This window comes from Colletotrichum scovillei (assembly GCF_011075155.1).
Source record: "Colletotrichum scovillei strain TJNH1 chromosome Unknown Contig00008, whole genome shotgun sequence".
Lineage (NCBI taxonomy): Eukaryota > Fungi > Ascomycota > Sordariomycetes > Glomerellales > Glomerellaceae > Colletotrichum > Colletotrichum scovillei.
The window spans coordinates 776,916-796,976 of NW_023336266.1; the positions used below are offsets into that span (position 1 = coordinate 776,916).

Sequence of the window (20,061 nt, forward strand, 5' to 3'; positions counted from 1 at the left end):
GCGAACTTTTTATCAACTTCTTTAGTGAAGGGTGAGCTATTTATACGTACATTGTACCACAAATTAACTAGAATCAATCAAGACCAGATATATTTCTCTTGGCTAGATAATCGTCTGACCTTGAGAGAGAGATATCTGATCATGTTATCATTCTTCCACGGCATGTCCTGTGCATTGGATTTTTGACGTATCACGCATGTATGGCTACGAACTCTCAACGAGCATCACACCAGAATGATAAGATCAAAGCTGGACAAGACGCTTAGGAGCTGAAAGTCAAGTAAACGAAGTTAGCTGTATCACGCTAGCTAAGGATCCTTCTCCAAACCATCTTTGAGCTGGACCATCAATCTATCGCTCTGCGCTCACCAACCGAAGCCCAATAGACCTTCCACAAGATGGCAAAAAGTCGTCATCCCGGCGTGCAATCGCAAAATCCCTGGTCGCATTCTTCCCCATTCCTATCCACTCCCATTACCAAAAGGGGCCATCATCCTTGCGAGACTTCTTGATGCTCGCTTCGCGCTTGTCTTGCGCAACGCGGGCTGCCAGCTTGTTGAACCCCGCCTTTGTGATTCCGTGTAGGGCTACACCTCTGCTCATGGCCGAAGGAGCGACGGACGAAGGAGCATAGTTGATCTCCTGAAGGCGCTGACGAAATGCCAAAGGCGTAGTCGGTACATTGGTGTTCGGGATCGACGGAGCGTCTAGAAGAGAGGGGACTCCCAGTCCAGTGTCACCGCCGACGCGGTTGTACTCGGTGCCGGCAATTGGCAATACGGCAGTGACGGGAACTGATCGATCGTTGCCCCTCATACCAATGGACTCCGCGAAAAGCTTGGCCGAGAGGTTGGAGCGGCGGGCGGCCGATCCGTCTTTCAGAGACTGCTCTGCGTCTCCGTCAACTCCGCCGTCGTCAACAATGATTTGCTGTTGCTGTTGGCGCCTTGGTTAGCGTCATGGTCTTGCTCGTGTTGCTTCTTGTTCTTGGTCCGAAGATAGGCATTCACCTTTCGTTGGTCAATCGCGCCAGTGCTCTGGTATATCAAATCCGCAGTCTGCTGGGTATAAGGGTCAGTGCTGTCGATATTATAGTGCAGCCATTCCTTTTGCGACTGCTCTGTGGTGTAGGCCCAGCCAGCAGAATACCACATTTGAAAGGCACCTGATTTGGGATCTTTGCGGTGACGAACCTCTTTTCTCTGATCAGGATCATAAGCCATGTACTCAACGGCCTCGTCCCAGTTTGCGCCTTTCTCCCAAGTAATGGGCTTCTGTCTCTCTCGGAATGCATCGAGCTCTGCCTCTTCCTCCGGATCATTTGAGTGAGCATTCGCAAGCCATACCGCTTGATAGCGCTGACCCTCGGCCTCGGCCTCTTCTTTGGTCTTAAAGTCGCGGGCGTTCTCTGCGGAGATGAGATCGGTATTGAACGAGCGGGATGTAGGTAGGTGTCGAATCTGGAGAAGATCATCGAGCGAGGCATCGCACGGGTCCGGGCAGAAGATGACATCGTGCCCCTCGGGCGAACCGCTGTAAAGAGGGGATCCAATGATACACTTACGAACAAGCACAGCTGACTCAATGCTGGAGAATGAGATCTGAAAGCTTTTCTCGTCGGCGTACGCAAAGTGCGTGATGACCTCAGCGAAGGTGGACGCCAGCCCAGCTCTCTTGAGAACCATGTGCAGATCCTTGACGGGGAATCCGGTGACGGCCAAGCAACGAGTATTTCCCTCGCGAATCATGGTGATGATCGAGTCCTTGAGGGGAAATGAGTCCGTGTTGGGCATGCTGATGCGGACTTGAACCGAGTTTCCATTAGTCGTGGTGAATCCGATTTCGCGACCGCGGTCCAGGCTGTATTGGTAAAACGCCTTAGCATTCTCCGGAGAGGTGAACTCAATGTACGCATGGTTGAAGCGATTATCACTAGTTCCCATAGGCATCGCGTGGGCCTTGAGAATTCGACCGCCTCGGATGTGCTCAAGGATGCGCTGGACGTGAACCTCATCGGGAAGTCCAGTCATGATGATCATCCTGGAAGACACATCTGATACGCCATTATCGGCGGTTAGCTTCTGACCAGCCCCATTGCGTATATACCGAAGGCCGTATTTCAACATACCCGGCACCGCTGAAGGGTGACGACTTCCTACGGTACGCTGGTGTGTCTGCAGCGCGCGCTCCTTCTGAAAGGGACTGTCCCAGATGTTATCGCTGCCATCACTCCAGTCAAGTCCAGTCACATTGCCGGCCGGGCGAGTTGCAGTCTCGGTGTTCTGGTTGTCAAGGTGTTCAATGAGGGGAGCAGAATGCTGCTTTTCAGCCAAAGCGTCGGGCGTGACGAGGGCTTCCTTGAAGGTGGAGGGGAACTCGGGCTTCGGGAAAGTTGCCTGGTTGGCTCGATCAACATTCTGGGGCTTGGAAGGTGCCTGGAGAGCTGGAAAATGGTCCTCGAATGATATCAAAGGCTCGTCATCGATGCCAAGAACCGTCGGGAGACCTGCGTTCGTGGTTGCTCCGTTATCAGGAGAGACTCCAATGACTGCGAAAGCTTCTGTAACCTCTGGGTTATCAGCGATAAAGGAACGCATGAAGGCCTCGTACATCTTGGCTCGCTCAACAGCGTTGAGAAGGCAATTCTGCATGGCCTGGAGCTGGGCCACGAGAGGCGCATTGTTTGCGACCGCTCCGGCATACTTCGCCTTGTATTCTGTGAGCTGCTCTTGACTATGGTCGAGATCGTCTTGGAGTCTGCTCAGTGCTTCTTGATCCTTGCTGCTTCGCTCATTCTGTTCGACAGAGTAAGTCTGCGCTCTGCATCGGAGGAGATTGGCCTCCTTGATATCTTCCCTGAGCTTGGTGATTGTGTCCTGGTCCAAGTTCGCTTGATGCTTTAGCGATTCGTTGACATATTCGAGGCTCTCATTCTCGCTTTTGAGGGCTTCGTGATCGGCCTCGAGCCGGCTGAGGCGGGACTTCATGGCGAAGAGGCCATCTCCCGTGTCTAAGCTTTGGCGAGCATCTGAGTAGGACGAGAATGACTGCTTTGACGACAAATGATCTCGGTTCGTGCTGCTGGGGGTAAACTCGGCTGAGGATGGGTTCAGTGGCTTGCGACCAGAAACGAAAGACTCGATCGGGGAAGGTCTGTTCTCACGAGGCGGAATCGCGGTCTCTTGGGAATCGCCCTGCTTAATGACAGCGACACTCGAGATCGTCTGCGCATGCTTGGTGTCAGAGACAGCAGCTTCCAGATCCTTGGGCTCATCGAAGTCGTCGCCGAAATCAATGAGCTTCTCCGAGTTTGACTGGGGAAGGATTGGACGAGCAGGGGCGGGTGGGCTTCCGGCGTCGCTTTTGTCATCATTAAAGCCATTATCAGTCGACGCGTAGACGCTCTCATCGCCGTCATTATTGTTCTCCTGCTTGATGACCCGGCCGGGGAAACGGGGGTCGTAGTTGTCAACCATGTTGGCCGCCGTTGCGTTGTGCTGCTGGTGGAAGAGGTCCAGAGGATCTATCGAGGTGCAGGAGCCTTCGGCTGATTCTGTGGGAGAACTGTAAATGAATGGTGTTAACGAATGGACTGACGATGTTTCTCTTTTGGAGAGAGAAATTCAAGATATGAATGATGAAGATGATGCGGGAGCAAAGATAGGAAGCACTGGCTGAAATCGATTCTTGTAGCGATTGAATTGGAAATGACGATGGAGAGTACCGCTCACTCTACCAACCTTTGACGATTGGGTCCTCGAAAGTGGTGATGTAGAAGGGGAAAGATGAAGGGCGAAATCAGAATGTGAAGCGAGGAGCTTTCAAGACCCCCGTGCTTTTCATTCCGGGAAAGGCAAGAGCGGCTGTTGACGCGGATGGAAAGCGCCATTCGTAAGATGGTGCAACTAAGGCAGGTGTGCAAGAGGGTCGGGAAGTAGGGAAAGGTTCTTGGGGCGGTGAGCAAGCAGTGCTGAAACATATCATGACTTACCTAGCTGAGTCTGAAAATGCTTGAGCTGTCTTGACCAAAAGAGGCCAGGAGTTGCAGTTTGCAGTAGGCAGAGAGATCTCCACCAGATGATTCCCTGCGTTCAGTGTTGCTGCTACCTCTTGATGAGGTAGAGGTTATTGGTGAATGATCTAAATGATCTTGTTTCGTTGTCGATAACTGGCTTATAGAAGGCTTGTTCTATAAGAGCCAAGGCGCGCCGATGCTGACGTCAAGAAAGCCGAAAAGCAAGGCGAAATCTCCGTCTCTATGTCTATGCTGCTGTGTTGTTGTGCGGTTGCTCTATAGAATCGAGGCCAAGACTCGGAAGCAGACTTGTTTGGAAGAAGAAAAGATTGTTGCTTCAAGTTGAAGACTGTAGACGGCCTAAGACATGTTAATGACGCTCAATGCTGATCTCAAAGGTGAGTAAGGCTCTTGCCTGGATGACATACCTGAGTACTCCGAATGGGAGAGGCGAGGATATTAATGTATGTGAAAGTGCTGCCTCGGCGTGTTGATGTGGATGTAGGAGGAAGAAGCTCGGAGAAGAGGCGGGAGGAAGAGATTCCCTCTCTTATAGACTCCAACCAGAGGTAGACTCAGCAGAGAAGGGACTACCGCGGAGCTAGTCGCGAAGCGAAGCGGAAAGTCGAGAAGGACGAGGCGGCGAGGAGTCTGGCGGTAGGGAAAATGCGAAGCTGGAAAAGGGAGTACAGGAAGAAGCCCCCTTCTCATCTAGATCCTCTGTAGATGCCAGAGGGAAGAGGGAAGTTGCTGAGGAAGAGGAAGAGAGGGAGGTAAGGGAGAAGAGGTAGGTGAAGGTGAGAAGAAAAAGAAAGAGAAGAAGAGGACTGGTGGGCTGAGAAAAGAACCTGACTTTTACAACCCTAGGGCAGCCGGAGACGGGAACTGAGGCTATGCGGGGACACCGGTAGACGGAGGAGCTCAAAAGATCAACTTCACGGGAGAATGAAGACGGCGTAAATGCACCAGAGAAGTGCTAGACGGAGCAGGTCAGACGGGAACTTCACATGAGGGAAGTTAGAAAGGCATTAGTTGGACACCACTGAGACTATATTAGACATATTAGAGCAGACAGTCAGAGACTGAACGGGGTTCTTGGGAAGGAAGGGGCTATTCTCATTATAAAGAATGATGAGTTTGAGTGCAGTCAACCCCAAGAGGGATTCCAAAGAGTTGCGAGACCCCTGAATCCTGTTATTGAAATATCACAGATGAGCCCAGGCAGTCCAGTCTTTATGGTAAGATAAGTCACCATGAAGACAAGTAGAATGTGAAAAATATGATGAGGCACAATTGCTATGAGGGGATCCTGGTCTCAATTCATTGTAGCTTCAAATATCTTTTAAAGACGATTCAGTGAAGGAGGTGAAGTGAAGGGAATCAAGTGAAGTGGACCGAGTGCGTGTAGTCTGAAGTAAACTTGTTACAAAGGCCTCGAGAACTTATAACAGCATTACTAGAATTGATGTGGTATATTAATTAAGGGTCACAGGAAGTGCAGTAAACAAATACCAAAACTTCGGTGTGAGACAAATATGACCAAATGTATCGGAAAGCATCGTTTGGAATCTGGTATCTTCAAATCTTGGAAAGGAAACTGATACTACGCAAGGGAAAGGGGGTATACATGCTAGCCCAACGCCGTGCTTCATTAACTCAATAGCCAAGGGAAACTCTCCAACCTCCCCTCCTGATACTTGTTGACCAATTGCCTTATACCTCAACAACGAAATCCCGAACCATGTTGAGGAATCTCTCCCGATACTCCGTAGGATTGGCAGTAATGCTCATGGGGCCGTGGCCGGCAAAGACGTTGTACGACTTGACCAGTCCAGTCATGGCCTTCGCGCGGAACTTGTGCTTGGCCCAGAAGAAGTCGAGAACGATCATGCGGTAGGTCCAGTTGCCGTCAGCGTCTGTCAGGCCGGTACGCCAGGGAGGTGCATCGGATTGGATCGTGGGTACGTCGCGAGCTTCATCGAGCACATTGGGGCCGGGAAAGCGCACCATGAAGAGGGAGTAGTCGACGGCGTTGTTCTCGGCCAGGAGTTGGGTATCGGCTTCGAGAAGGTCAAGCAGCTCCTTTTTCTGGGCGGGTGTGACGCGAACCTTGTCCTCGAACTCGTCGATCAAGCGTTCCTTGACACTCTGTGGTGCAAGGTTGCCGTTGGCGATGTCCCGCTCGGGGAAGAAGTAGTCATTTGGTTTGAGGTCGTATGTCTCCCATTGGTTCCTGCGATGATCGGTCTCTTCCTCCTTCTTGCCGAACATCAGGTTCTCCATGATGATGTGGTGCGTCGGCGCCATGCCGAGGATGCCGCCGATCGTCGCTTTCGCGGTATAGGCCATATCGGTGATGCGAACCAATAAGCTGTGCGGATGCTTCTTCATGTGCGCGACGTAGGCGTCAAACAAGTCGTGCGTGAAGAACTCGTGCTCGAACCGGCGGGGCAGCGACTTGATAAGGAACTTCCCATCGGCCGTCGTGAAGAAGGTCGAGCCGCTGTACCCCAAGTCGCCGACAGGCACGAGATCGGATTCGCGGCCCTTGCCCTTGGCTGCCTTCTTTGCGAGGTGGAAGGAGTTCGTATACTCGTCTTCATCGATTTGCCAGACATTGTGTCGGAGTTCGAGAAAGTCTGCGGCGCGGTATCGAGCAAGAGGGAGGTGGAAGACGGACAGGAATGAAGTGAAGACGCGGAATATACGCTTTTTGAGGCTTGGTTTGTCGGGGTTGTTTGAGTCGCCTGAGATGGCTGTGAGGATCGAGGACGAGATGGAGGTGCTCCGGATCTGCATGGTGGCGGTTGGAGGCCAAAGGGCCCAGGCAGGTCTTTGATATCCCGCTCGTGGTAGTGAAAAGTTTCTGTAGGGTAAATGTCTTGAGAAGGAAGAAATGTAGCCACCGTTGGAAAAAGAAGTTGAAAGACGTAGCTTGAGCTCGGTACCTTGCCTTAGGTGCGAAGGGATGGGAGCTTGACGGGAGCTTGTCTTAGAGCGACAATGGTGGGGAGCTATTGACGTCACTTTACCGGGGAGGGCGCATGTGCCCGCCAATAGCCACAACCAACCGGAGCAAACGTTCCTGATCAGCAATGCGGCAAACATTTAATCCATGGATGAATATACACGCAGAGTTATACATGAATCTCTTGGTCCAAAATCTCCATAGGTGGAAAGTCAAAGGGGAAGAACACTGCCTTTATTGCCCTGGCTTCTGACACCCTTCGTCTGTCCCATACGATTACCATGATGAGCATCTTACGCCATTAAAGTGTATTCTGAAGGGAAGATACAAGAAGTAAAAAAGTACCTTAATAATGGTAATAATCATGATAATGGTAGTAGTAACATTAACAGCAGAAAGAAGAAGAATTGCAGTTAGCAGGAATGGTGGAAATGAAAACAAGGTTCTGAGTAGTAAATTATCGTGTGAGATATCGCCGAGACAGCTCTTGATCCAATCCGCTCTGATGAAGATACAGGCATAGGTCTTCTTTCATTGTAGCTAGAGCATGTCGCTAGTCGCCGGCCTTGTCATGGATGGAAACTCTGTGGTCGGATCTTGGCCAGCAGTCGACACTACAACCCATATAAAAACACACTTATGCACTGCGTCGAGTATTCTAAACTTCTGAGTCTCATCACTCTCCCCAAATAAAAGATGAGTCTGGCTGAAGCTAAGAAGGTTGCAAAAGTCTCATTGTGAGAGGGAATATACATGCTGTCCGTCCATATTACATGGGTCTGGAGAGCTTCATTGACGATACGCCATTCGCTCACCCGTCTACCCACTCATCATTGGCCAATGATGTCCAAAGTCCCGCGACCCCGCAGCCTATGTTGTCCGACGAACTTCTTTGACGGCTGCCTGGCCTGATTTTCCATTCGCTCAGTCGCAATACAGGACATCATCTAACAACTTGAAGACCCAAATATGAGCAAAGAATGCATTAAGCATGTCTATACACTTAGATGGCAGGGACGTCAGCAGCCTAAACGATTGCACTTTCTGTGCAGATGGCAGGAACTCCATCATCCCCAATCCCCTTCTTTGCATTGGTTGCCAGCCATGGAATGACTTTTTTCATGTAGTCTATTGCTACTACGCATCACAAGACGTTAACGTCTCAGCTTTCGATCCCGACTTTGATGAAGCGGAATCTGCCTCCTGCGGCTTCCAGTCTCTGACCTTTCGATCGTTGAGCAGCACCGCCAATAATCCAAACTGCATGATATGCAGCTTCATCAGCTCGGAGATAAGCACCGTAGATGGCGCCGGCGATGACACTGAATACGCAGTCTGCGGGCTGTTCCCGAGTCGTAGGACGGACCCAAGCTCTCGTACCCTCATATCCAATAGGGCACATGAGATGTCGGCCTTCGCTGAGAGCTGCGCCTTGGCTATCTGCGTTTCGGGGCTTACACCGCTAGCGGGCAGAAATTCAAATCATGTTTATCGACCTGTGGTTCTGGGGATCAGACTTCAGTATGGGTCTAAAGACGGAACCCGACTTGAGTTGGCAGAACCCTGGGATCGGCGATACATCAACGTCAGCCTCCTTCGCAGCTGGCTAGCGAGCTGCCAGAACTACCACGGACCCAAATGCAGCGAGCCCTTGACAGAATCAAAACTCCCTGCCGGGTTCCGCGTGATCGACACTAAACGCAGGCGGATTACCCTGCCAAAGACTCAGGTTGCCTTTGTGGCACTGAGTTATACATGGCGGCTTGCAACTGCTTCAGCGGATCGGGATCTTCACTTGACAACGTCGAACGCAGAAAAGTTAAACCAGACTGATTCTCTTGTGCCTGATCTGCTACCAGAAGTAGTTGGGGACGCCATCCACTTGTGTCGGAACATGAGACAGCGATACCTCTGGGTTGATCGCTTGTGCATCCTCCAGGACGACGAAGATCTCAAGATGGCACAGATCAACGCTATGAACGACATTTATCAACTCGCAGAATTCACCATTGTTGCAGCTGCGAATGGTGTTGGTGCTGGGCTACCCGGTCTTACTACGAGGCCCAACATTTCCACTCACAAGAACCATTGCTGGCAATTCATCAAGCACGTGCCTAAAGCAGTCGAGGGTACGAAATCGGGCGGGAAATCCGCCATGGAACATGCCGTCGTCGGGATAGCCCCTCTTAGCGAGAACCAGGTCATCAGCTCCAGCGAGTGGAACACGAGAGCGTGGACCTTCCAGGAGAAGCTGCTCTCCCGGCGGCACGTATTCTTCAGCTCCGGGCATGTCTACTTCAGTTGCTTCCACGAGGGCTCTGAGCTTCATAGATACCCAGACATCAAGCACTATCGACCAGATGAGGAATCAGAGACTGCCGGCGTCACAAGAATAGGCCCAGATCGGGGTGGAAGAGGATTCGAAAAGGGCCTTAGATCCGATGAGTACAGCGATGATGGGGTGCTCGGATTTTACCCGCTTCTAGTGGACCAGTATACCAAACGAACACTCGGCCGTCGAGAAGACGTTCTGAGTGCCTTTGCTGGCGTCGGCAATGTTGTCGCTGCTCGGGCCAAGACGCAGATGCTGCTAGGGCTCCCGGAGAGGTACTTGGCACACAGCCTCCTGTGGTCTTTTTGCTCTCCTCTGGGCGTTACTTACCGTACGGCCGAAGGGCTGAGACTTCCATCATGGACGTGGGCTACCCGAAAGGGCTCCGTTGTTTATCAACGGTCCCTCGGGGGTAGAATTGACGGCGACTGGTTGGACCCGATGTACCAGATTCACTTTGGACATCTTGTCTCCTTTTTCTACTGTGACCCAATCTCTACTGGCCCCTCTAGGCTCAGAAACATTTGTGAAGGCAAGGTTTGGTTTCCGGAAGATCGAATCGATGGTTCTATGCGGCAGGAAGACTTCCAGCGAGATATTGAAGCCTTCTTTCAACCTAGGGGAGAGCGTAGCCAGGTGGCTGAGTATAAGGATCCTCGACAAGAGGCATCTTGGATCCCCGTGGTTGACATGTGGAAACGGTCTCCGCACAATCCTATGACAGCTCGCCACCACATCGAGCTTGACAGCAAGATCAAAGCCAGGGCTGAAGAACACCCTCGCTGTCTGGTTTTCAACACCACAGTTGCCAGAGTCCGGATAGGGTCATATCTTCGCGGGGACGATGACGGGATTCAACTTACGATCTACGGCGACGATGGCACAAAGATAGGAACCACTGCACCTATGCATAGGCAGTGGGCTTTAAAATGTCTGAGCATGGGGTCGAGCCACTACATGGTAGTCACCGCCGCTGGCCTCAAGTTTCCTGGAACCTGGGAGCACAATGCTATGTTTGCGGAAAGCCAGGGTTTTGGGTTTTATGTACTTTTAACATCTCGCATGAGCGGGCTCTACTCTCGTCTTGGAATTGGCTTTATCTCCTTGGACGGATGGGCCTCTGTTGAACCCAACTGGGAGCCTGTTATTCTAGTATAGTAGAGCGATCAAGTGTGACCCGGGAGAGCTTTACCAATTTCGACATGGGCATATAAGGTCAGGCTCATGAGAACAAGGAGCAGAGCCGAACTTTGCACTGCTCAGGAGTTATCAGTATAATAAAAACAAGGAAGTGTAGCTAGGCCTACAATCAAGATCAAGTCTTTTCAAGTAGGCATGCCGAAAAACAGCGGCGGAGTGGTCGATTGAGTTGCCAGTCTGGAAAGCTGACGGGATCGTCAGCGAGACCTGGCCCCAATCGGCCCACCTCAACTCAGGTTGAGGTACCGCCGTTTCCGGGCTCGTTCCCAATTACGCGGGAAGGTTGCACGGGAAGGAAACTCAACCAGACAGCTTGCTATCTTAGATTGTTAAATCTACGGTTGCCACGATATACGAGTCTCCGAGTCATTCGCTCGACCTTCAGATCAAATACTCTTGAACTTTGCCCTGATATAACCATGTCTTCATGGTCAAAGTTGCTCATGGCAGAAGAGAAAAGCCTACGGCCATTGCAGGTAGTGCTAAGTCAAATCTCCCATTCTTTCAGATTCTATTCATCTGCGTTGCGCTAGTAATTCTACAATCAAAACATTTAACCATCCCTTATAACATCTATAGTCTCCCGTCTAGTGAGATCATTTACAGCTTGCTTCTCAGGTCCTTTCTCTCATCCTTCTTGAACAGCACCTTGCTGTTGGGGTAGGGGTCAAACACGACGCTGTTAAGCGGGTTGTCCTCGCTGGCGCGCTTGAACATGTCCTCGTACACCTTGCCGTCGTAACGGCCCAAACTGCTGTCCAGGACCCAGTCGTCAAACTTCCAAGCATCGACCAGGCGGACTGCGTGGGGGCGGATCTCCTCCAGGAGGGTCATGACGGCCTTTGTTCTCGCCAGCGTGATCTGGCGGACGGTGACAGCCGCAGAGCTGTAGAACTCGCTGGCCTCCTGCTCCAGGGTGTTCAGAGCATACAGTCTGAAGAGCTTGTGCAGCAGACCGACGGTGTCCTTGTCGAGCTGCTCGGTGGTAGCCTTGTCGTTGAGAGCCTGGTGGAAGTTCTTGACGACCATGTACTGGGCGTGCGCGGTGCTGAGGCGCCAGAAGTCGACGAGAAGGCTGTTCCAGGACTGCTTGTCCTCGTCTCTGTGGCGGAGGGCCTCAAAGGTGAGGAAGGACACACGCCAGGCAAAGGCAGCGACGAGGTCTTCGTCGGAGCCGAGGACGTCAAAGGCGGCGCCGATGTCGCGGCGGCGGAGGAACTCGGAGAGAATGCGAGTGGTGTCGTTGTTACCGGCCTTGCCCTTGAGAACAGAGCGAGCGGACTTCAACAGGTAGCGCGAAACTTGCTGGGTGAGCATGTAGTTGTCGCCCTCCCAGGTCAGGGTTGGCAGGTAGTCGGCATACCAGGAGCCGATACCGCTGAAGGAGGAGTATCCGTGGCCTCCGCAGGCGCGGCGGCAGATCTCGAGACCCTCACCAGCGACGGTTGAGCCGTAGGCCTTAAGAGCGCAGGAGGTGGCGTGGAGATCGGCGAGGAGGTCGGTGCCGGGGTTCAACTCCTCGGGGCCGGGGTTTCTGGTTCCGTCGCTGAGCTTGCCGACGTCGCCCTTCATGCGCTTCTGGTTCTCGTTGTAGAGGTTAATCATACCGCGACCGGTGAAGTGGAGGGCGAAGGTGGCTGCCAGGAGGGGGAGCAGACGAATTTGCACCATGGTGTAGTTGAGAACTTGGTTTTCTCCAGGCTCACCAGCCGGCGCATCACGGTCCTGGAATTGTCGGCGGACGGCGCAGTAGCGGGTGGCGATGGTGACACCCTTGGCCAGGACGGAGCCTGACTGCAGGACAATGTTGGATCGCACCCATGTGAGGGTTCCGTAGATGAGAGAGGGGTTCGCGGGACGGATGTACTTGCTCGTGTTCGGGTCGATGGACGAGAATCGGGCGAGCATGTGGTTGTGCGGGATCTTGACGTTGTTCAACAGCAAGAAGCCGTTGTCCATGGTGTTGTAGCCGAACTTGGGGCCGATATCGCCGACGTGGACGTTCGGGAGAGGCTCGTGAGTCTTCTTGTCGCGGATCGGCACGACGAAGGGGTGGGGGCCAATCTTCTTGCCGTTGAGGATCAGCTGGGCCATGACGACGGCGTGGGTGGCCGTCTTGCCCAAGGAACCGATCCACCACTTCGAGGCCGTCAAGTGAGGCGAGTGCAGAACGAAGCTCTTGTCAGACGGGTCCCACGTTGCCGTGGTCTCGAGGCCGCGAACGTTGGAGCCGTGGCCAAGCTCGGTCTGGGCGTAACATCCGAGGATCTCGTAGTTCTCGGCGGGCTTGAGGAAGAGCTCGTGCTGCTCGGGAGTGCCCTGCTCACGAAGCGTGACGAGGAACATGCTGGCGTGGAGGCCATACGGTGTCGGCTCAGCAATCAGGTCGTTGGCAACGATGTAGTCTTGCTGAGACCAGTTGTGCTCCTTGGTCAGCTGGAAAAGTCTCTTGCCTCTCGCCAGCGCGGCCTCGATACGGGCATTGCGGCCGCGGAAGTAGTTCTGGGTCTTGTCAAAGACAGGCTCCTTCTTGAGGATGTTTAGTATCCTCTCGCTGCGCTCGAGAGCCTCGTTTGTGAACATGAACGACGCGAGCTGGTCGACGTTGAGGTTGGACTTTGCGCGCTCCTGAGCGAGGAGCTCAGTGCCCTGCGGGCCAGATGGCTGGAGGGCCTTGACCCAATCCGGGGTATTCGGCATCGTGACTTTTGTATGTGGGGATGATAAGCTGGGGTAAGTGAAGGACTGGGGAAGTTTGTCTGGAGAAACGGAGGCTGCAGATGGGATTTTGTAGGATATGCTGTTCTTGAGTCGTGAGGTGTGCGCTGTCCAGATCTAATCTAATCGAGGTTTCGAGAGTTCCGACTCGGAGAGCAGCTATGATGCTTTGAAGGGCAGTGCCTCGGCAATTACTACATCTAGTTAGACTCTAGCTCTTGGTTCGCGTCGAAACTCCACAAAAAGGCTCTCTGGAAACCCCTTATTTCACCAGGTAGCCCACCAAAAGCCAAACATGTCTGCTCCCGATCATCGGACATGCTCGGCGCCGACTCCGACTCCCGAGGGAGAGGGCACCCCTAGCCGATTTCCCTCGGTTGGTTTTCTTTAGTGCCGGGTGACCGCTTCTAGACCTCCGGGACACGCGGGGTTTAACTCATCTCACCATCCATCACCGTTACGCCCGCCTCATGACACCAGCTCATGGTCCAAAAGCATGGGGTGACAATTGATGATTGGGGCAATCGTGAAATTGCACATGTTAGTTCTCACTGACGTTTCGTGATGAACTAAGCTACCTTTTTGGGGAAGAGTTTCGTTGACATTGCCAAGCGGGCGTAGTGAGCAAGTCCATTCTACTACCAGAGCTCAATGCAACTTTGAGGCATCGTATTCTACTTATCCTTCGAGGGTCACAAACTTTATTTCTGATAGTTCAGCTTTCACAGGCTAGAAGCTCAGGCAAAGCTCTGTCAACCGCAGAGTTCCCCGCCGCCGGTCGCCACCTGGGAAAGGTTCATGAGCTCCTCAATCTCTCTTCTAACTCCAATGACATCTCTTTTCAGAGCGGCATTCCCCTCCACGAGAAAAGGTCTCGGCCCGCAGATACTCGACCATCCCAACCGGATTTCATCCATGTCCGGGGCGCTTGGATGATGGATCCAGATAGTCGGATCTTGATCCCTGCCACGACAAATGATGCGTCATCCAGCACCAACACCTGACAGATCCACCAGAAGCTTGGCGGGATCAAGCACACAACAAACATGTGAAATTATCTGCTTGAGTCGTGCCACTGAGGTTTTTCTTGTAATAACTATCTTCCTTGTGTCGACGCGGTTTGATCACCCGGTTGAGCACAACGAGTGCCATGGTGCATATTGCATATTGGCAAGGCTATGCGGCTCATGGAAGAGTGGCCTATGCAGGCGTGAGATGCACACCATCTATCTTGGTTGACAGGAAACCGACACCCTTTAGTGCCAATGTCGCCACTCCCGATGGTGAGCCATGCAGAAGATAGTCATAATCCCGAAACTCCGAATGGATGGTTATTCGAGAGTCTGAGACCCTGAGAGTAAGTAGACCATGCGGAGCATTCGTGATTGGTCCATAGTATGGGCACCGTGTTTGCGCTTAAGCGGCACGTTCATGTTGGTGCACTGTACCATCAAGTTTGCTTGAGACAATGAGCAAACATTGGCAACCAACATGGAGATGATGGAGTTAAAGGGACGAATCAACAACAAAATCTAAAGCCAAGAATTCGAGTTTGTATCTCCGGCCCCATCGTATTTCAGCTTCTGCGGTGTGCTTTTGGCGTCGCCCCAGTGCGCGCTATCAACGTGCGACACATCTCCCTCACAGCCTGGATAAATCCATCTAATTCCGGAGGCGAAATGGGTGTTTGCTACCCCAACAACAACTCAGTCCCTGTGGCGTCACGATCCTTGCCAAGATCAGTTGTTCGTTAGCTGAAGAAAGTAGCTAAGCTGTCAGATTCACCGGCAAGGACCGCCATTGGGCGATACGACGACCGGGAGGGTTTCTAAGACCAACTACAAAAGTAACAAACACGAAGGTTGCTTCGTCGGTGGCTCCTGTCTAAATTCAATAAGGCCCTTGCATGATGGAACATCGCCGAGACCTCGACACAGGATTAGAGATTGGAGGTGCATTTCCGGATCCTCGTCCCTCGAAGGCCGGGTAGGCAGCCTGATGTGACCGCCTTTGTCCTGACCCTTCGGGACTTGAGCCTCAGAAGTCCGGAGGAGATGGTACGGCCAGATCTCCTGGGTCTCGCTCAAGAGACAGATTGATATGAGTCTCCTTTCACATAAAAGGGCCAAAATTTCCTGCGATACTTGGAAAAAGATTGTGTTGAGCCAACGCAAAAGCACTTACTGCGAACTGTCTCCTCAAGCTTCTTTACCCTATAGCCTATCTTACAATGCCTTCCAGAATTGATATGGCCATCACAGAGACCCCAGTGGCTAGACGCAAGAATAATGACCCTCCGCGTTCCCACATGGTCGGACGACTTCACCCGTCTGGGTTGAGGATCACCATGGAGGTTAACAACTACTTCCTCAACAACTGGCCTTTCCCTGATGAGCGAACCAAGCTCCAGTTTGTTGCTGAAGGTCTGCCAACTTGGCACTTGTGCCAGTACCCGACGGCCCGCGAGGACCGGGTCGGTGCGGCTTGCCGCTTCATGGTCATGCTCTTCCTTATTGATGGTAAGTGGGACTTCTTTGTGCCCATGCCAAGAGTGTGTTCTGACTTTTATGAATCTTTAGACTTGCTAGAGCATCTTTCTCTGAAGGAAGGCTCGTCCTACAACGAGCGATTGATCTCTATAGTCAAGGGTGAGACGGCACCTGCCCAGGATTCGCCAATTGAGAAGATGGTCTTGAATGTCTGGGAAGATATGAGATCCATCGACAAGAGGCTCTCGGATGACATTGAAGAGCCTACGTTCGCCTTTTGGCGGTCTCAGAATGATAAGGATCGTCTGGCGAAGAAGAGTGTGGCAGAATATCTCAAGTATCGAGAGCTCGACGTCGCTTCTGCGTAAGTCTCATGATGGTAAACTTTAAGCTTCGATTATCTGACCTTCTGCAGCGTGCTTCTAGCTACCCAGCGCTTCCAGGACGCAATATACCTCAGCAAAGAAGAACTGGCCTCAGTTGCTGATCTGGAACTCAACTACACGCACCACATCTCCGTCATCAATGATGTCCTGAGCTGGGATAAAGAACTTCGCGCTTCCAAAGACATCGCGGCTGAGGGCTCCATCGTCAGCAACATTGTTCAAACTCTGGCTGATGAGAGTGGCCTTGACTATGATGGCGCGAAGCGAACCTGCTGGGTCATGATTCGGGAGTGGGAGAGACAGCACGATGCCATCGTCCAGCAGAAGCTCCAGGAGGGCTGCTCTGATGCACTGAAGACCTACATGGAGGGGATCGAACTTCAGATGAGTGGTAATGAGTTGTGGAGTCGAACTACGCACCGCTACAATGCCCCTCATCTTAAGTAGATCCAGTCAGAGATCGCTATTTCTTTAGTTAGGTAAGGTAGTTTGCACTTCGTAGGTATCAATACACGATGTCTTTGAAATGTGTTATCCCCGGCTAGAATCTGTTCAGAAGCGGATGTTCTATACGTGTAAAATCTCTCCACGAATCAAAGCCTTCGAATGCCGTTCAAGTCTGAGGTAGGAGTTTATAGTCCCCACAACTGTTAGCTTTTGCAGAAGACCCGAGACTTTTGGAAAATATTCAACGGAAACCGTGACGTTGGAAAGACTTGTGTTTGTCTTTCATCCCCAATTACTATGGAGTGTCAACGCACCCTAGACGTTGTCCGTCAGCAGCAACAGCTCGCTTCATCATCCGGCTATTAGGTTTTGTGCCAAGCCTATCTTGGCGATGCCAAGATATGTCAGGTCCCGTCAAATTCGACGTCGTTCATCTCGCACACTCCAACTACGCTAGCCGATAATTCAACAGCTAGATGAGGCTCTTCAAGTGTTGTCGATCTTATTCCTTCTGAAATCTTAGTTCCAGACGGTTGGAAGCCGAGATATTTCGGCAATCTGTACCCGAATAAAACTACTTCTCGTGTTCGGATGGCCGGCATCATACCTGCGCGGAGGCGAAAGTACAAGGTTACCCGCATATGCTCACAAGAATGATGCGACCTTCTTGTAGGGGAACGTCTGTCAGATTACGTAGTAAGTACCCGTTGTGACTAGTGAGGAACGAACATGTATTACCCTCTATTGTGCAACGACTCTTACTTGGCAATGAAATACTTCATTCTACTTCCAAGGGCAGGCTCATGTTGAAGGCACAAAGTTGAAGAATACAGAATCTTTGTACACAATCACACAACCGTCCTTCAAATGTCGTGCTGTTCCTCCTTTCCATCCTATTCAATCACAGACCTCTTCCCACCACGGGAAAAACTCCCTCTTGTTAATTCCGTCCAAACAATGGCCTCAGCTGCATGGACGCGTCTTCAAACTGCCGCCCTTGCATGAACACCTGGAAATCGCCAATCATATTCTCTGTTTTCTCTATGAGATGCCACGGCTTCGACGGTAAGTGCCTGATTCCCGGATGCTGCCGGTACCTGCACGCTGGGCCAAGGCGAAATGCTGATTTGAGGAAATTTCCCCAATGTTTACCCCGGACACCCACCCCCCGTCCTGCAGTCAAGGGCTCAACTTTACATGACACAAGACGTTTCCCCACCGAATAAAGAAGTCATTAGCGGACGGAAAGCTTCAACTTAGTAAACAAGCTTGTTTTGGACGTCGTCTCCTCCTTTGTGATTCGCCTGGGTTCGATGGCGTTAGCGTGGGCAATCTCACTAAGGTACTTCTAGTTCGCAATTTGCCTACGGAACAGGGGTCTCTCTACGACATCTGGAGAGCCAGCGGAAGACCAGCTCGAGGGGTCGATAAGCTCCATACCAGGAGCACGCTGCCATTCGCGGAATGATCATGTTTTCTAATCCGTCCATCAATGTTACCTTCTCGTACCTTGAATCTCAGATGTCGAGGGCTTGCCTGAAGCTATGCCTGCATTTCGTGAGCGTATACCGTGATCCGTGGAGACTTAGCACCATCTCGTGATCATAGTGTCCCTGTTGTGTTGACGGAAAAGCATCCGATCGAGAGCCTGAAGATGTTATATAAAGAGATGGTAATGAAACATGGTTTTTGGGTTCTGGATTGCTCGGCACCCTCTACCCTCGACCTTGATATCTCTTGGCATACCCTAAAACTCCCCTTGATACCCTTCTAATCATCATCGTTGCACACGAACTTGCAAGATGAAGATCACCTCCGCCTTGGCTACGCTTTTCGCCCTTGCGGCTGCGACTCCGACCCCTACCGTCGACTACACTGCGGAGAAGGCCCACCTCGTGAAGCGAGCCTCCATCTCAGACAAGGCGACTCTCGGTTATGCCACTTTGAACGGCGGGTAGGTCTACTAGTGAGGGATCTTGAAACGTAATAGAGCTAATAGTGTTGTAGAACTTCAGGAGGATCTGGTGGCACGGTCACTACCGTCTCTACCCTTGCCGAGTTCACTGCCGCTGTCAACGAGAAGGATACCGCTGCAAGGATCGTGGTTGTCAAGGGCACTATTAGCGGCACTGCCAACGTTCGCATCGGCAGCAACAAATCCGTCATTGGCGCATCTGCTGGTGCAGGTGAGAATCTTTCATCCCTTATGTTGCCCGCACACTGGCTTATCTTCTCGTCTCATAGGATTCAACGGCATTGGACTGCACGTCCGCCGCATGTCCAACGTGATTATCCGCAACATCAAGTCTACCAATGTGCTTGCCTCAACTGGCGATGGCGTGAAGATTGAGGTGAGCAGCTTCCTCAGATGGGCTAGAATTCTGAGCATCAGGTTTGACAGATCTCTTCTCCTTAGGAAAGCATCAATGTTTGGATCGACCACTGCGAGTTCTCTTCGGCCCTTGTCTCTGACAAGGACTACTACGACGGTCTCGTGGATGCTTCCCATGCTGCCGACTACATGACTATTTCCTAGTAGGTCTTCAACTCAGCCAGGGCGAGGGATGCTTGCTGACATTCATCAGCACATACTTCCACGACCACTGGAAGACTTCTTTGGTCGGACACAGCGAGAACAACGGTGCAGAGGACAGCGGCCACTTGCGCATCACCTACGCCAACAACTACTGGGCTAACTTTGGTTCTCGCGGCCCATCTCTGCGCTTCGGCACTGGTCACGTCTACAACTCCTACTACCTCAAGTATGTACCTCGTCAATGTTCAATGTTTGCATTATTCCTCCGAAGACAAAGATCAATATGACTAACGTCTCGTGTCTAGCGGTAACTCTGGAATCAATACTCGCCAGAACGCCCAGGTCCTGATCCAGAGCAACGTTTTCAAGAATGTCACTGTCCCCATCACCTCCCAGGACTCCGACATCGTTGGATACGCTGTTGCCATTGACAACGATCTTGGCGGTGCTTCCAACCTGGCCCCCGTCGGTACCATGAACGCCAACTCTCCCCCTTACTCCTACAGCCTGCTCGGTTCCGCCAATGTCGTTGCTACCGTCCCTGGACAGGCTGGCCAGAAGCTTACCTTCTAGAGAGTTAATGTAGCGGTTCGGAAGGGTAATCAAGGCATGAGAAGGCTTTGAAGTCATGGAAGCCCGAAATTCGTACATAATTCGTCCCAAATTTGGGTTCAAGTCCGTGTCGAGGTGCGAGAGGCTTGAAAGCACATATCATTAACTTCATTGTATATATCATGAAATCAGAATCTTCGTTCTTTGAGAGACGCTTGTACAACTGCGACTAAACATCCGACTGATAAGCGCTGTCAACCCCAAACAATAAAAAGCAGAGCACTATGCGGCTTGAGAGATTTTGAACTCATGGAGCATTGGTTTGAACCAAGTCAGAACATATAGCATTGTGTAAAGATGCCGCCGGTAATGAAAATGCGCTACCAAGGTATGTACAGGAGTTGTGAAGGGTATCTTC

The 20,061-nt window shown here is 51.7% G+C and overlaps 6 protein-coding genes across 6 annotated transcripts; 3 read left to right on the forward strand and 3 right to left on the reverse strand.

Moving 5' to 3' along the window:
• Window positions 1–468: 468 nt before the first annotated feature.
• Window positions 469–3,476, reverse strand: HER10_EVM0006199 (uncharacterized protein; the record flags this gene model as incomplete). The annotated part of the gene is made up of 2 exons (XM_035475791.1): window positions 469–936; window positions 1,011–3,476. 2 exons carry the CDS (start codon window positions 3,474–3,476, stop codon window positions 475–477), a joined length of 2,928 nt encoding a protein of 975 aa, XP_035330715.1. The 3' UTR covers window positions 469–474.
• A 1,839-nt stretch (window positions 3,477–5,315) lies between these two features.
• On the reverse strand, window positions 5,316–7,101 carry HER10_EVM0001548 (uncharacterized protein). The gene has a single exon (XM_035471292.1). The coding sequence runs from the start codon at window positions 6,812–6,814 to the stop codon at window positions 5,729–5,731; it is 1,086 nt and encodes a 361-aa protein (XP_035330434.1). The 5' UTR covers window positions 6,815–7,101; the 3' UTR covers window positions 5,316–5,728.
• An 840-nt stretch (window positions 7,102–7,941) lies between these two features.
• HER10_EVM0004147 (uncharacterized protein) lies at window positions 7,942–10,473 on the forward strand (the record flags this gene model as incomplete). Its single annotated transcript, XM_035473799.1, has 1 exon — window positions 7,942–10,473. Exon 1 carries the CDS (start codon window positions 7,975–7,977, stop codon window positions 10,471–10,473), a length of 2,499 nt encoding a protein of 832 aa, XP_035330590.1. The 5' UTR covers window positions 7,942–7,974.
• A 570-nt stretch (window positions 10,474–11,043) lies between these two features.
• On the reverse strand, window positions 11,044–13,499 carry HER10_EVM0003638 (acyl-CoA oxidase). Its single transcript, XM_035473305.1, has one exon. The coding sequence runs from the start codon at window positions 13,213–13,215 to the stop codon at window positions 11,116–11,118; it is 2,100 nt and encodes a 699-aa protein (XP_035330559.1). The 5' UTR covers window positions 13,216–13,499; the 3' UTR covers window positions 11,044–11,115.
• Window positions 13,500–15,463: 1,964 nt separating this feature from the next.
• On the forward strand, window positions 15,464–16,555 carry HER10_EVM0000471 (aristolochene synthase; the record flags this gene model as incomplete). Its single annotated transcript, XM_035470251.1, has 3 exons — window positions 15,464–15,752; window positions 15,813–16,086; window positions 16,138–16,555. 3 exons carry the CDS (start codon window positions 15,464–15,466, stop codon window positions 16,553–16,555), a joined length of 981 nt encoding a protein of 326 aa, XP_035330359.1.
• A 1,802-nt stretch (window positions 16,556–18,357) lies between these two features.
• Window positions 18,358–19,664, forward strand: HER10_EVM0008843 (pectate lyase; the record flags this gene model as incomplete). Its single annotated transcript, XM_035478351.1, has 6 exons — window positions 18,358–18,509; window positions 18,563–18,741; window positions 18,800–18,906; window positions 18,972–19,090; window positions 19,141–19,317; window positions 19,397–19,664. The coding sequence occupies 6 exons, from the start codon at window positions 18,358–18,360 to the stop codon at window positions 19,662–19,664; spliced, it is 1,002 nt and encodes a 333-aa protein (XP_035330867.1).
• Between the last annotated feature and the right edge of the window lie 397 nt (window positions 19,665–20,061).

Excerpts from the sequence above, each read along its gene's own strand:
- HER10_EVM0003638 (XM_035473305.1), bottom strand. The coding sequence starts at position 13,215 with ATGCCGAATACCCCGGATTGGGTCAAGGCCCTCCAGCCATCTGGCCCG.
- HER10_EVM0001548 (XM_035471292.1), bottom strand. The coding sequence starts at position 6,814 with ATGCAGATCCGGAGCACCTCCATCTCGTCCTCGATCCTCACAGCCATC.